This window comes from Rhea pennata, chromosome 10, assembly GCF_028389875.1.
Source record: "Rhea pennata isolate bPtePen1 chromosome 10, bPtePen1.pri, whole genome shotgun sequence".
Classification (NCBI taxonomy): domain Eukaryota; kingdom Metazoa; phylum Chordata; class Aves; order Rheiformes; family Rheidae; genus Rhea; species Rhea pennata.
In genome coordinates, this window is record NC_084672.1 from 21,784,934 (window position 1) to 21,797,201 (window position 12,268).

The 12,268-nt window shown below is 61.5% G+C and overlaps 1 protein-coding gene across 2 annotated transcripts in view; it reads left to right on the forward strand.

The window, feature by feature from the left end:
• Positions 1-2,742: 2,742 nt before the first annotated feature.
• The window catches only part of CSPG4 (chondroitin sulfate proteoglycan 4), a 28,348-nt gene continuing 18,822 nt past the window's right edge, over positions 2,743-12,268 (forward strand). For both annotated transcript variants that reach the window (XM_062583332.1, XM_062583333.1), the window contains exon 1: positions 2,743-2,941. In XM_062583332.1, coding sequence (XP_062439316.1) covers positions 2,824-2,941 — 118 coding nt within the window. In that variant the 5' untranslated portion in view covers positions 2,743-2,823. The remainder of the gene's footprint in view (positions 2,942-12,268) is intronic.

Genomic DNA, 12,268 nt, shown 5'->3' on the forward strand with positions numbered 1-12,268 from the left:
CAGCAGCATTCATGAATTTGTTTCCTCCTGCCAGAACCGGATGGGATATTCCTTCCAAACCCTCGCTGCGCACTCCAAACACGCTTGCTGCTTTCCTCCCGCTCTATGGGGGATTCGCCTTCCTCAGCTGTGGGCCCTCACAGCCATCGGGAACCCACGTCCTTGCTGCTTGTGCACCGCAATACGTCCACTCTCAGGGGCGGGCGGAGGGCAGGGAGGCCAGGGCTCGGCAGCTCGAGCCCTCTGCATACCCCAGCCAGCCAGATCTGCGCTACAATGTCCAAGTCCTGGATGGATTGTGGATTTAGGATTTAGGATTTTAGCTTTGAGGAAGGAAATCTTGAGAGATCTTCTGGGCAGGCTAGACATCCACAAATCCATGGGCCCAGATGAGGTGCACCCACGGGTACTGAGGGAGCTGGCGGATGTTGTTGCCAGGCTGCTCTCCGTCACCTTTGAAAGGTCCTGGAGAACTGGAGAGGTGCCTGAGGACTGGAAGAAAGCCAGTGTCACTCCAGTCTTCAAAAAGGGCAAGAAGGAGGACCCAGGCTGGTCAGCCTCACCTCCATCCCTGGAAAGGTGATGGAACAGCTCATTCTGGATGTCATCTCCAGGCATATGGAGGAAAAGAAGGTGATCAGGAGTAGCCAGCACGGATTCACCAAGGGGAAATCCTTCTTAACCAATCTGATAGCCCTCTATGATGGAATGACTGGCTGGATGGGTGAGGGGAGAGCAGTGGACGTTGTGTTCCTTGACTTCAGCAAGGCTCTTGACACTGTCTCCCATAACATCCTCTTAGATAAGCTCAGGAAGCGTGGGTTAGACGAGTGGACGGTGAGGTGGACTGAGAACTGGCTGAAAGGCAGAGTTCAGAGGGTCGTCATCAGTGGCGCGGAGTCCAGTTGGAGGCTTGTGGCTAGTGGCGTCCCCCAGGGCTCAGTCCTGGGTCCCATCCTGTTCAACTTCTTCATCAATGACCTGGATGAGGGGATGGAGTGCCTCCTCAGCAAGTTTGCTGATGCTACCAAGCTGGGAGGAGTGGCTGACACACCAGAGGGCTGTGCTGCCATTCAGAGAGACCTGGACAGGCTGGAGAGTTGGGCAGAGAGGAACCTCCTGAGGTTCAACAAGGGCAAGTGCAGAGTCCTGCACCTAGGCAGAAATAACCCTAGGCACCAGTACAAGCTGGCGGCTGACCTGCTTCAGAGCAGCTCTGCAGAGAAGGACCTGGGAGTGCTGGTGGATGACAGATTGACCATGAGCCAGCGATGTGCCCTTGTGGCCAAGAAAGCCAATGGTCTCCTTGGGTGCATTAGGAAGAGTGTTGCCAGCAGGTCAAGGGAGGTGATCCTGCCCCTCTCCTCAGCCCTGGTGAGGCCTCATCTCGAGTACTGTGTCCAGTTCTGGGCTCCCCAGTACAAGAGAGACATGGAGCTACTGGAGGGAGTCCAGCGCAGGGCTACGAGGATGATCAGAGGGCTGGAGCACCTGCCCTACGAGGAACGGCTGCGAGAGCTGGGCCTCTTCAGCCTGGGGAAGAGAAGCCTGAGGGGGGATCTGATCAATGTGTACAAGTCCCTGAAGGGAGGGTGTCAGGGGGACGGGGACAAACTCTTCTCACTTGCCCTGTGTGACAGGACAAGAGGCAACGGGCAGAAACTGAAGCACAGGAAGTTCCGCCTGACCGTGAGGGGGAATTTCTTCCCCGTGAGAGTGACGGAGCACTGGAGCAGGTGGCCCAGAGAGGTGGTGGAGTCTCCTTCTCTGGAGATCTTCAAGGCCCACCTGGATGCAACCCTGTCTACCATGCTCTAGGTGACCCTGCTGAGCAGGGAGGTTGGACTAGATGATCTCCAGAGGTCCCTTCCAACCTTACTGATTCTGTGACTCTGTGAAAAGAGAGGAGAGGCGCTGGAAATGGGCGCTTGCTGGGAACACGGGGAGGAGCAGGAGCATCTTCAGCAGCTCGGCCAGGCGGCACGGCAGGTCCCCGCGGTGCTCCGGCCCTCGATCCCTCTCCGGCTGCCCACGGCACGGCTGCCGAGGCTGCGGCACAGCGCACGCCACCTCCCCAGCACCCCTCCAGCGCAAACCAGTGTAAGGCACCAGCAGGTGAACTGGGACGAGGAGCAAGGTGGCTGGGGAGCAGCAAACGTGGGAAACCGAGGAAGGGCAACGCGTGGCGAAACCGAACCTGCCCAAGCGGCTGAAACGTAACCCGCGGGCTACGCGGAATAAGCTAACGAACTAAACGAGCCCCTGACACTTGCTCATAAAAAGTCGCTGGGAAAACGGCACATCCCAGGTTTATTTAACGTCTTTATTAACGATCGGAGAGCAAGCGTAAGCAGCGCATTAATTACGCGTGCGGACGATGCCGAGCTGGAAGGTGCGCTGCAAACGCTGCCAGAGGGAGCGAGGCCAGGCCGCGGGCCCCGAAGGGGTCCGGGATAACCCGGCGGGTAGCGGAGCACCCGCGGCTCAGGGAAGGGCCCCCGCAGCGGGGCGGCCGGGCCGGGCGGGCTCCGGGGGGGGGGCCGCCGCCGAGCGGGCGCGGGAGAGCCGGGAGGGCGGCAGCGGGCTCCCCGCCGGCGCGCTCCCCCCCCCCCGCCCGCCGCCCCCGCGCCTCTCGCGAGCCCTTTAAGAGGGGAAATTTACTTTGTAATCCGAGCGAATTGCGAATTCGGCGGCGGCGGCGGGCGGGCGAAGCTGCAGGGCCCTCCCTCGCCGCGCTGCAGTTAATACAGTAGTAGGGAAGCGGCGGGCTGGCAGCAGGCTCGCGCTGCGCCTCGCCTTGCCTCGCCTCGCCGCGGGCTCGCCATGGGTCCCCGCACGCCGCCCGGCGCCCCGCTGCCGCTGCCGCCGCCGCCACCGCTGCTGCTGCTGCTGCTGCTGGCCGGCCGGCTGGGAGCCCTGCGCGCCGGAGCCCCGGCCGGAGGTAAGGCGTCCCGGGAGCTCGCCGCCGCCGGAGCGAGGGATGGAGCCCGCCGGCGCGGGGCTGCAGCGGGGACGGGGCGAGGGCGCGAGCGGCCGCCGAGCCGGGGCCGCCCGGGGCGCAGCGCCGCTCTCGGCTCCGGCGGCGAGCGGGCGGCGAGCGCGCGACGCTTTCCCGGGAGTTGCGCGCCGGCCGGGAAGCAGCTCGGTTTGCAGCACGCGGGGCGAAAGCCCGTGAAACGCAACCGCCTCTGCCGCCCCGCGGGAAGCACCGGGGTGCGGGAGCGCGGCGCGGGTGGCGGGTGCCCGGGCCGGGGGTGTCCATCCCCGCAGGCGTCCGGGCGCGGAGCGCGGCGATGCCCGGTTTTCCCTGCGGAGCAGCCGGTTTTGACCGCATGGCTCCTGGCGCTGGCGCTCGCTGTCTCAGCATCCCACTGGTGATCCCACAACCCCGTCGTGCCTTCCTCCTCCTCCTCCTCCTCCTCCTCCCTGCACCCGTTCTCCTCATCCCCCTCCTCCCGCCTCTGCTCCGGCACAGGGGCAGAGCCGAGATGGGTCTGGACCTCGGCAGGCTCCGCGGGTCTCGTCCGGCTCGGGGCAGGTCTGTGCCTCAGCCCAGGACCTCCGAGCGGCAGCTCGGTGCGCCGCGCGCAGCCCATCACGCCGGGGCCGGCTGCCGCGTGCTCGGTCAGCAGCTCCGCGACACGGACCCGGGGCCACGGCGTCTCTGCCCCCAGCGCTTCGCTGCCCGGTTGGACGTGCCCGGGGGGGTCAGGCTGCACTCCAGAGCAAAGGGGATTTGGAAGGATGGGTTTTCACCCCAGCCCGGGGAGCCTGGACTCCAGCCAGCAATAGGTGGGAGCAGTCACTGGGGTAGCGGTGGCCCTGAGGAGGTGAGGGGACAGCACGGACCACGGCAGGGATCCTCCTGCCTTGGACAGGAGCAAAGCCCGGCCCCAGGCCGGGGGCTCTGCGTGGCGCAGCAGGGTGCCGAGGACCCTGTGCGGGCTCCTCCCCGGGCCACACACAAGCTCAGCACGCAGCAACGAAGGCTCCTGTGCGCCTCCTGCCTCTGCCAGCAGCAGAGAGCCGTTTCCAGGCTTCAGTGCTCATATCCCCTCGTCCGACCCGTGAAAGCCCAGCAGGTTCTTGTCTTGCATGACACCAGCGTGTCCGTTCTTGCCAGCAGAAATGTCAGAAGGAACAAACAAGACTGTTCATTCTCCCCTTTTTGGACATGGAAGAATTTCAGGGATAACGTGGAAAGAAATCCAGGTCTTTTGGAAAGCAGTTATAAGCTTCCTGAGAAGTTTTGCAAAAGAAAGGCTGCCTTGAGCTTCCTTTGCCTCACCGTTTTCTGAATGAGTTATTGACCATGTGTAGTCTTTTGCTTCCCAACAATTTTCTGCATCAGAGTGCATGTCAGTGTGGGGACGAGGCTTGCACTCACGCCCAGCTTTATGAGAGCCCTCAGCACCTAGGAGGTCCCTTGAGGTTTTCTGCTCTCCCTGCTCCCTTCCCTGGGACGAGGTGACCTCCCAGGACATGCTCCTCTCTGTTCCTCCAGGCTCTCTTTTCCTTTCTTCCTTTTCTGTGCACCAAAATATTACGATGCCTGGCAAGCCAAGTGGAAAAAAATCTTTTGTTACTGAACAAAGTGGTCTTCTCCCTTCCAGCGCTGACCTTTAGATCCTGGACGGGGATCTAGCCACGCAGCGCTGATACCTACTTCTCCACCCCAGATGGCTGCAGGGCTTCCCTGGCACTCTCGGAGGTGTTTCGTAGCGCAGACACCTTTATTGTTTCGAAGACATACAGCATCACCAGACGGCTGCTGCCAGATTTGAACGTACTGTGGATGTTTAGCTGGTGCCTCTCACTTCTTTGCCCAGCTGGGTGGTTTGAGACTTGCAGGGCGCTCAGCTTGGCCTGGCACCCCCCATGTCGGCTAAGCAGGAGGGTGGGTTTAGGGAAGAGTCAGGTTCACAGCCAGGAGTGCCTGATGTGCACCCAGTCTGGGAGCACAGCCGTGGTGGAGGATGCCCTCCAGCACGTGGCAGCATGACAGCAAAGGAAGAACGTGAACAGACGGGCTTAAGTGAACACCAGACCCTGATAATGGAGCAGATCCATAGGGCCACTGCAAGTAGTGTTCACAGCCAGCTTCCAGGACTAACTACCCGGGAGCAGGGACCAGAGGAACAGCAAATGCAACCCTGAAGTCTCCAGCAAGACCAGCAGTCACTGCTGACTGTGCCCAGTGGGGCCTGGGAGCCCAGGTGGCTCCCCATGCAATGCAGACTCTTGATTAGACCAGGGTGCCACCATGTACCCTGGCCGAGGCTCGTGCTGCCCCAATGCAGACAATTTGGGCGTCAGTGAGGGCAGAGCTTGTACCACTGCATGTCTGGAGAAATATGTCTTGAAATAGTCTGAACTCATGCCTTGGCAAGCAATGTGCTGGAAGAAAAACAGCTCCAGGACTCCTCGTGCAAAGACGTGGCTCCTGGAGAGGCTGGGAAGGGGTCCCGCGGCATGGGGCTCGTGGCTCCCAAGGGCGATGCAGGTGTGGAGTCAGGGCTGGAGCGACACTGACTCTCAGCAGCAAAACGGTCCGAGTCGGCGTCCGCGGCCGGCTCCGGGCTCCGAAGCCGGGCAGGTGCTCACGCGCGGTGTGGCAGGCCCCGCTCAGCGACCTTGCCGTGCTTTTGCGGGACTAGATACGTCCAGCCGCCCCTGCGTCCACTTGCCTGGGGTTGGCCGGCGCTGCGGAGAAATCACAGCAGTGCTTGGTGTTCAATTAAGTGGGCAGACGAGGAAAAAGGAGGAGATTCGTCTCACTCTGATCTAGCTGCCGAGAGGCGAGGCTAAGAGTTGAAGGACCTTAGAGAAGATGGAAGAGATCGCTGACCCCAGCGCTCTCCTGGGACCGGCGGGACCACCTGCGCCCCGTAACCCGCGAGCGGCCACCAGTGCGAGGCGGACCACGTGCGAGCCCTGCGGCATCGCCTCCCGGCGAGGCCGGCTCCCGTCCGCCTGGCCGGCGAGGAGCTAGCCCACGTTACCGGCACCGGGGAGTTATCTCAGATATTCCTCTGGGCTACTTTTGGAAACCTAAACGGTTTATTCATACTTTCTTGTTGTAAATGCTCCACATGTTTTGAGGTCATAGTTTCAAGCATCTGGAAAAGTTTCCAGCTGATGGGAAAGAACAGGAAAAAGTACGAAAGGGGGAGAATGCAAACTGGTATCGTGGGAATCGTGGAGGAATATTCTTGTCTCACTCTTATATTTAGCAACACAGGGCTGCAGGCAAATACAATAATAAGCACAGTCCTCAAAGATAGCAGCACAGGGTTAACCTCAGCCTCGAGTAGCTAACGTCAGGTTGAGAGCTGGACAGTAACACGACTTCATAGGCTTTAGGCTGATGTTGTCTGTGTGCCTAAATTAAGCTCAAAGCACAGACTGTTCGCAACAGGCGTTGAATCCAGCCCAGCGCTTCGGCTCCCAGGGGCCGCTCTCTGAGTCCCTTCCAGGTGGCTCAAGAAATCTGGGCTCGAGCTTTTCTCCTTTTTGGGAATCCAGACGCCCCGAGCGTTAGCGCCGTCCTGGGTTTCATCAGCCCACGTTCTTCAGCTGGGAAAGTCCTGGAAACTCCTCGGCGCGTGTTTCCGTACGGCACGGACGAGACGCGGGCGCTGCCTGGGTGTCCCGTGTGCGTGCGGGAGACCGTGCCAGAAGTGAGCCCAGCAGCAAGCGCGACGGCCGCCGCCTGGCTCGGGCGGCAGCTTTGCCTGTAACTCAGCCCCGTTTTCAGTCCACCCCCTTCACCGTTCCACGTCCCCGGACCGCTCGGAGGCCGCAGCCCGGGGCAGCGGCGGCCCGGGCGCTCGGGGGGCTCTGCGCAGGTAAACCCCGCGTCCCCCGCGCCCCCGCAAGCCGGGCACCCCGTGGCCGGCCGCGGCAGGCGGGGAGGGCTTAGGTGACCCCGCAGCGGGAGACGTCGACTCCATAAACACCCCCAATCCCTGCCGATCCCTGTAGCTCTATGAGGGCTCAGCTGCGGGTTAAGGGCCGTGTTGGCAAAGGAGCGGCCATCACAGCTTTGCCACAGTAAACGCAACAGAAAAACCAAAATCAAGAGAAATAATCTCTCTTCCCGACCTGCAGTGAAGGTAGGAAGAAGACAGTCCCTTGTGGTGTTTATTTTACTTGTAAAGTTTGCAGATGGACTCCAAGGTTTTTGTTAATGTGCAGGAACTGGACAAAGAGGAAGCTCCAGAAAGCAGCCTTAAATAAGAAATATATTAGTTATCTAACTGCTTTCAAACGCATAGATCCTCAGCCATGCCTCAGCTTACCAGCTCAGGGAGTTAGTCAGCTGGGCATCAGCTGGAAGCTGCTCCTGCCCCCGCACACACGCACACGCTGCCTCACAAGCGCCGGGCGGTTTCTGCGGGTGTGAATACGTAGCCAGGAGTGTTTGCGTCTGTGCAGGGTGCCGAGCGCCCCGGCGAGCACGTCCTTGCGTGCTTGTGTCTGCTTGCTCGAGGGTCTGTCGACAAGGCCCTGAAGCTGCAGAGACCCGAGCCCAATCTAGGTCCGCATTTCAGGCAGGCGTGTGAGCAGCGAACGTGCCTTGTCCTGTTCCAAGGAGAAGGGCTATTGTGCAAAATAGAAACCAGAGCCAGGACACCCTGGGATGCTGCAAAATTGGGCTTGAAAACCACATAAGTAGGCTTACTGCAATACTCCAGCAGCTCCATTTCCAGACCTCCTACCCTCTCCCAGGCATTTCGGTGGTGTCAAATAGGGACTAAGCCACTGGCTGGGACTGGCTTGCAAAAACTGCTTAGCTGCCACGCGTCTCTCAGAACAGACCCTCCAAGCATCCTTTACCAGCTGATAGAGAGGTGGGGCGAAAGACCGCGGCCCTGTTTGTGCCCCATATCCCAGATTCAAGAGGGTGATAAATTCGTATTTTCCATTCCTTCCTCTCTCTCCTTCTGGGTGTGTCGCATGTTCCAGTTTTGCAGTGCTCCATGTAATACCACTGGGTATTGCAGTGTGCTGAACGGTTGCTCTTGGCTGCCGGACAGACAGGCGGACAGTAGCAGACAGAAAAGCATCCTGGGGAAGGGAGGGCACGGCTAAAAATTGACGGGAGCAGAGGAGGTCATGGGGAGAACTGCACAGATTCAGGGTGGCGGGGCCCATCGCATGCCTCCGCCTGAAGAAATGATAAAAGTAACATTCATCCCTCACCGTGCCGTAGAGCTCCAAACTCTCAGCACGATACCATGACTCACTGGTTATTAAAGGAGCCTTTATGGGCAATGAGTCAGTTAGGAATGGGGCTGGTGAATATTTTTTTCTTCTTTTGCCCAAACCTTGGGTTTTTTAGGGTGGTTGTTTTTCCTTCCTTCTGCGGGTGGGTGGAGGAGCCCTTCCGGGGAGGGAAGGTGGGGTCTCCACCGCCGCGTGCACACACCTTCCGGCGTCTGGCCGTGCCACTTCAGCCTGTGACTGTGGGGAGGGATGTGTTTTTGTGGGTTGTGTGAATCAGAGCTTCCCGCTGTTTGGGCTGGTTTGGGCATTGCCGGTTATTTTGGCTAATTTTTACAGCAAAGGTTACTCTGTTCTGTCCTCTCCCTCCTGTGCCTGTAGGAAGGAGGGTTCTCCTGTCGATTCCACACTGGAGATGTCCTGTCACTACCTCCTGGTGCCGCCCTGGACCTCTGCTGTGGCTGAGGTGGTCATGACCCGGCAGGGACCTGGGCAGAGACCCAGACAGGGTGGTGGGCAGCCCGCTCTGGGTGGCCCTGTTGGAGCAGGGGAGTTGGGCTAGATGGTCTCCGAAGACCTCCATCCAACCTCAGTCACACCACGGCTCCGTGGTTCTGGCTCCAAGGTGCTGTGGCACGGCCAGTCTCACACGGCGTGAAGGGCGCCCAGCTCAGCAAGGCGACACGTTAGGCAGGAAGAAGTAGCTTTGCAGTGACTACAAACCCAATTTTCTGTTCAAGTTTTTTGGTCTTGCCTTCATCACCCTATACATTACTTTCTTTTTCACTTGGGGAATAGGTAAGCTCAGTTCTCTGGTTTTGCTGGAGACCTCTTCCGGCTGAGCCCAGGCAGAGATCTGCCCCAGGACGGAGGAGCTGCCAGGAAAAATTCCCCTCGCCTTCTTCCTTGCACTACTCCCGCTCCTGCCCCACGGATTCGCATCAGCGGATCCGTTCCCCGGAGCCGCGTCCTAGCTCCCCAAGCGAGCTGGGGCTCTAACGGGCCGGGCAAGGACGGGGACAGCACAGAGCCCCTCGGCAGCTGGGTCACTTCCCCCGTGAACGAGCCGTTAAAATGGAAGGTCTCCCCGGAGGCCGGCCGGAGACGAGAAGCTCCTGGCACACGTGGGAACGAGGAGTTTCGGGGGCTCCCGGCCCGCGGGGATTCAGCAGGAATTTTCCGTTTCCTTCGCTGCCTGGTCCTCAGCGACACATAGATCCGCCGGCTTCGCTTGAGCCCGGCTCGGAGGTTTTATGTATCCTGTCCCACAGAATTTCTGGGTCCGCTGGGTCATTTCCTCTGGGAACGGGGGCGGAGGAGGCTGAGAGAGGAAAGTTTTGGCCCGAGGTAGATGTGGCTGAGAAAATCCTTCTGTACGTACGCAGTCCGTAGGCGCAGAGTCCCCCCGCGCGGGCTCGCCCAGCCATGCCCCGCCGCATATACATTCACCCGAGGCTATAAATAGAGGGCGGCCGAGCAGGCGTTTATTTTCTCTATAAACATAACCCCTCGGCTTGTTTCCCATAGATAGAAAAGCCATAGGGATGACAAACTCCGGTCTCGGGAGGAATAGGCAGGGTGGGGAGGGGGACCTCTCTGAGAGGCCTGAGGAGGACGGGGACGGCAGAGGAGAGGAGATTCACGGATTTTTGCTGCTGAAAGGAGAAAAAAAACTAGTTTCTTTGCAGTTAAACTGTGGGGCTGGACCAGCAGGCAGGCAGGTCAGCGTGCATCATGCACAGAAAGGCAAAAATATCCTAAAAATATCCTCCTCTTCTTGCTTCCCCACCGTCCCCGCCCTGCGCCGCAGCCCCGCTCGGGAGGCGGACGTCCCTCCGTCCCTCCATCCCTCCGTCCCTCCGGCGCCGGGGAAAGCCCTTCCCGCGCGGCGCGGGGGCTCCGGGCACGCTGGCCCCCTGGGCTCGCCGGCGTCGCACCCTTCCCTGGTGGAGCCTGCAGCTAGGCGCAGCAGGTAGCTCCTGGCAGAGCTTCCGGAGCGCCTCGGTGCTCCTGCCCCTTTCTATCCTGTTACGCTGCCGTTTTCCCCCTGCCCTGACGCCGGCTGGTGAGTCCCCCCGGTCCTGGCGCTTCCCAGGCAGCTTGCTACACACAGGGCTGGAAAAGGGCCGAGCCGGAGCCGGAGCCGAGTGGAAACGGGCCCCTCTCCAGCGCTTGCTGTTTGTTTACACGAGGCCGGGATCGCTCCGGTAACGTTTAGCCATTCCAGGGATGCTTCTGAACATCGCCTGGCTTTGCTCTGCTCGTCGTGGAGCCGCGGCCCGGGAGGACACCTTCCCACCGTGCCCCCGGCTGGGCTGCGGAGCGCCGGGCGCCGCTCGGCTCCGCGGCGCTCCGGGGACCGCGCCGGCCCCGGACGGCGCCCTTTCGGAGAGCCCGCAGGCACGGGAACGCCGCGGGAGCGCTGGCCAGGGCGTGCAGGGTGGAGTCGGGAAAAGCGTCCGGCCAAGAAGAGAGAGCGAGAGATGGCCCGGGAGGGAGAAAGAAAGAAAGAAAGAAAGAAAGAAAAGGGGGGGAAAGAAAAGAACAAAACCCATCCTGGGATGGTTTGGAAACCACGTCCTCCGGGGCTGATACAATCTTTCCAGGCCAACTTCTGCTGGCAGCCGGGCGCCTCCGTGAGCCTGAGTCACGCTGCAGGGGACGTCACAAAAGCCCCATTTAGCCTCCCGCTCCCCCCAAAACCTCCCACTTTCTCCCCCCCCTTCTTCTCCCAGAGCAGCAGCTCCAACCACCGCTTCCAGCTCGGGCTTATTTCCCGAGTCCCTCCGGAGTCCTTCAGCCACACGTAATTAAAACCCTTCATCTCTGCCTGCCGCTCGCGCGGGGGGAGCTGCCGCGGCGCGGGCGCAGGCAGAGGTCGGTGCGGGCGCCCCGCGAAAGCTCGGGGCAGGCGTCCCGGGGCCCGCGCAGCCCCGCGGCCGCCGCGGCCGCCTCGCCGCGTTGCGACGGCCGCCGCGGTTGCCAGCGTTTCCCCACGCGGCCCCCTCCCCTCCCTGCGGAAAAGCTTATTTTGTTGAACCCTGGAGCGATTGCGGTGGCCGGGGGCTCCCGTGCTGCCCGAGCCGGGGGTGCCGCGCGCCGCCGGGTCCCGGGACGCTGGGGGGTCCCGGCGCTGCAGGGGGGGAGGTCAGGCCGGGTTACACCTGCAGCTCATCTGCTTTTCAAGAACAGCGTGACCCCTTGCGAGGGCGACCCGGGCAGATGCGCCGCCCCGGCAGATAGGAGCTTCGTACCCATCTCCCCACGGCTTCGCGTCTGGCAGGGCGGGAGAGCGCAGGAAATACCATCGGCTCGAGGGCTGCCTGAATCATCGTAAAGCCACGCTGGATAAGGCAGGGCTGCAGCTAGATAGCTCCGGCCAAGGCTCCTGGACCCTGCTCTACAGCACGCAGCTAGCAAAGCGGCGCAGCTCCCTCTCCCCGCGCGGAGACGCTGCCGAGGGAGGCACCACCGGGGCCCGGCTGGCGGGCTGCAGCACCGGCTTGCAGCCCCCCCTCGCCGCCGGCGGGCACACCGTGAGCAAGGGGCTCGTTTGGGGCCGACCCAAAACACCGTGGGCTGCAAAAAAGATTTTTTTTTTCTAGTTCAAGCCATCAGGCAGCAGCGAAGGAGCCCGAGGAAGGACAGCAGGAGACGAAGGCAGGGGAGAGGGAGAAGAGCTGGGGAGGGAAGGGGAGGAAAGAGGAGCTGGAATAACAAACCCAAGTGGAGGTTGGTAAAGAGGCGCAGGGCAGCCAGCGGCAGCGGGAGCCCGCCCCGGCGCGGGAGAGGCTTTGCGCGACGCCGGCCGGGCCGGGCCGAGCCGGCGGGCTGCGGTCGCTGCGGATGAAACCGGGAAGCGGCGACAAGAGCAAAAGCGTTCCCGCGCGCCGGGAGCCATCGCCCCGCGGGCGCTCTCTCCCTCCCCGGCCTTGCCGCCGCCACGCTGCACCCTGGGGCGCCCGCGGACGCAAGCGCAGCCCAGACGCCCGCCCGACGGCCGGGGCAGCGAGTGTGCCGGCGGCCTGCGGGGAGCCCGAGC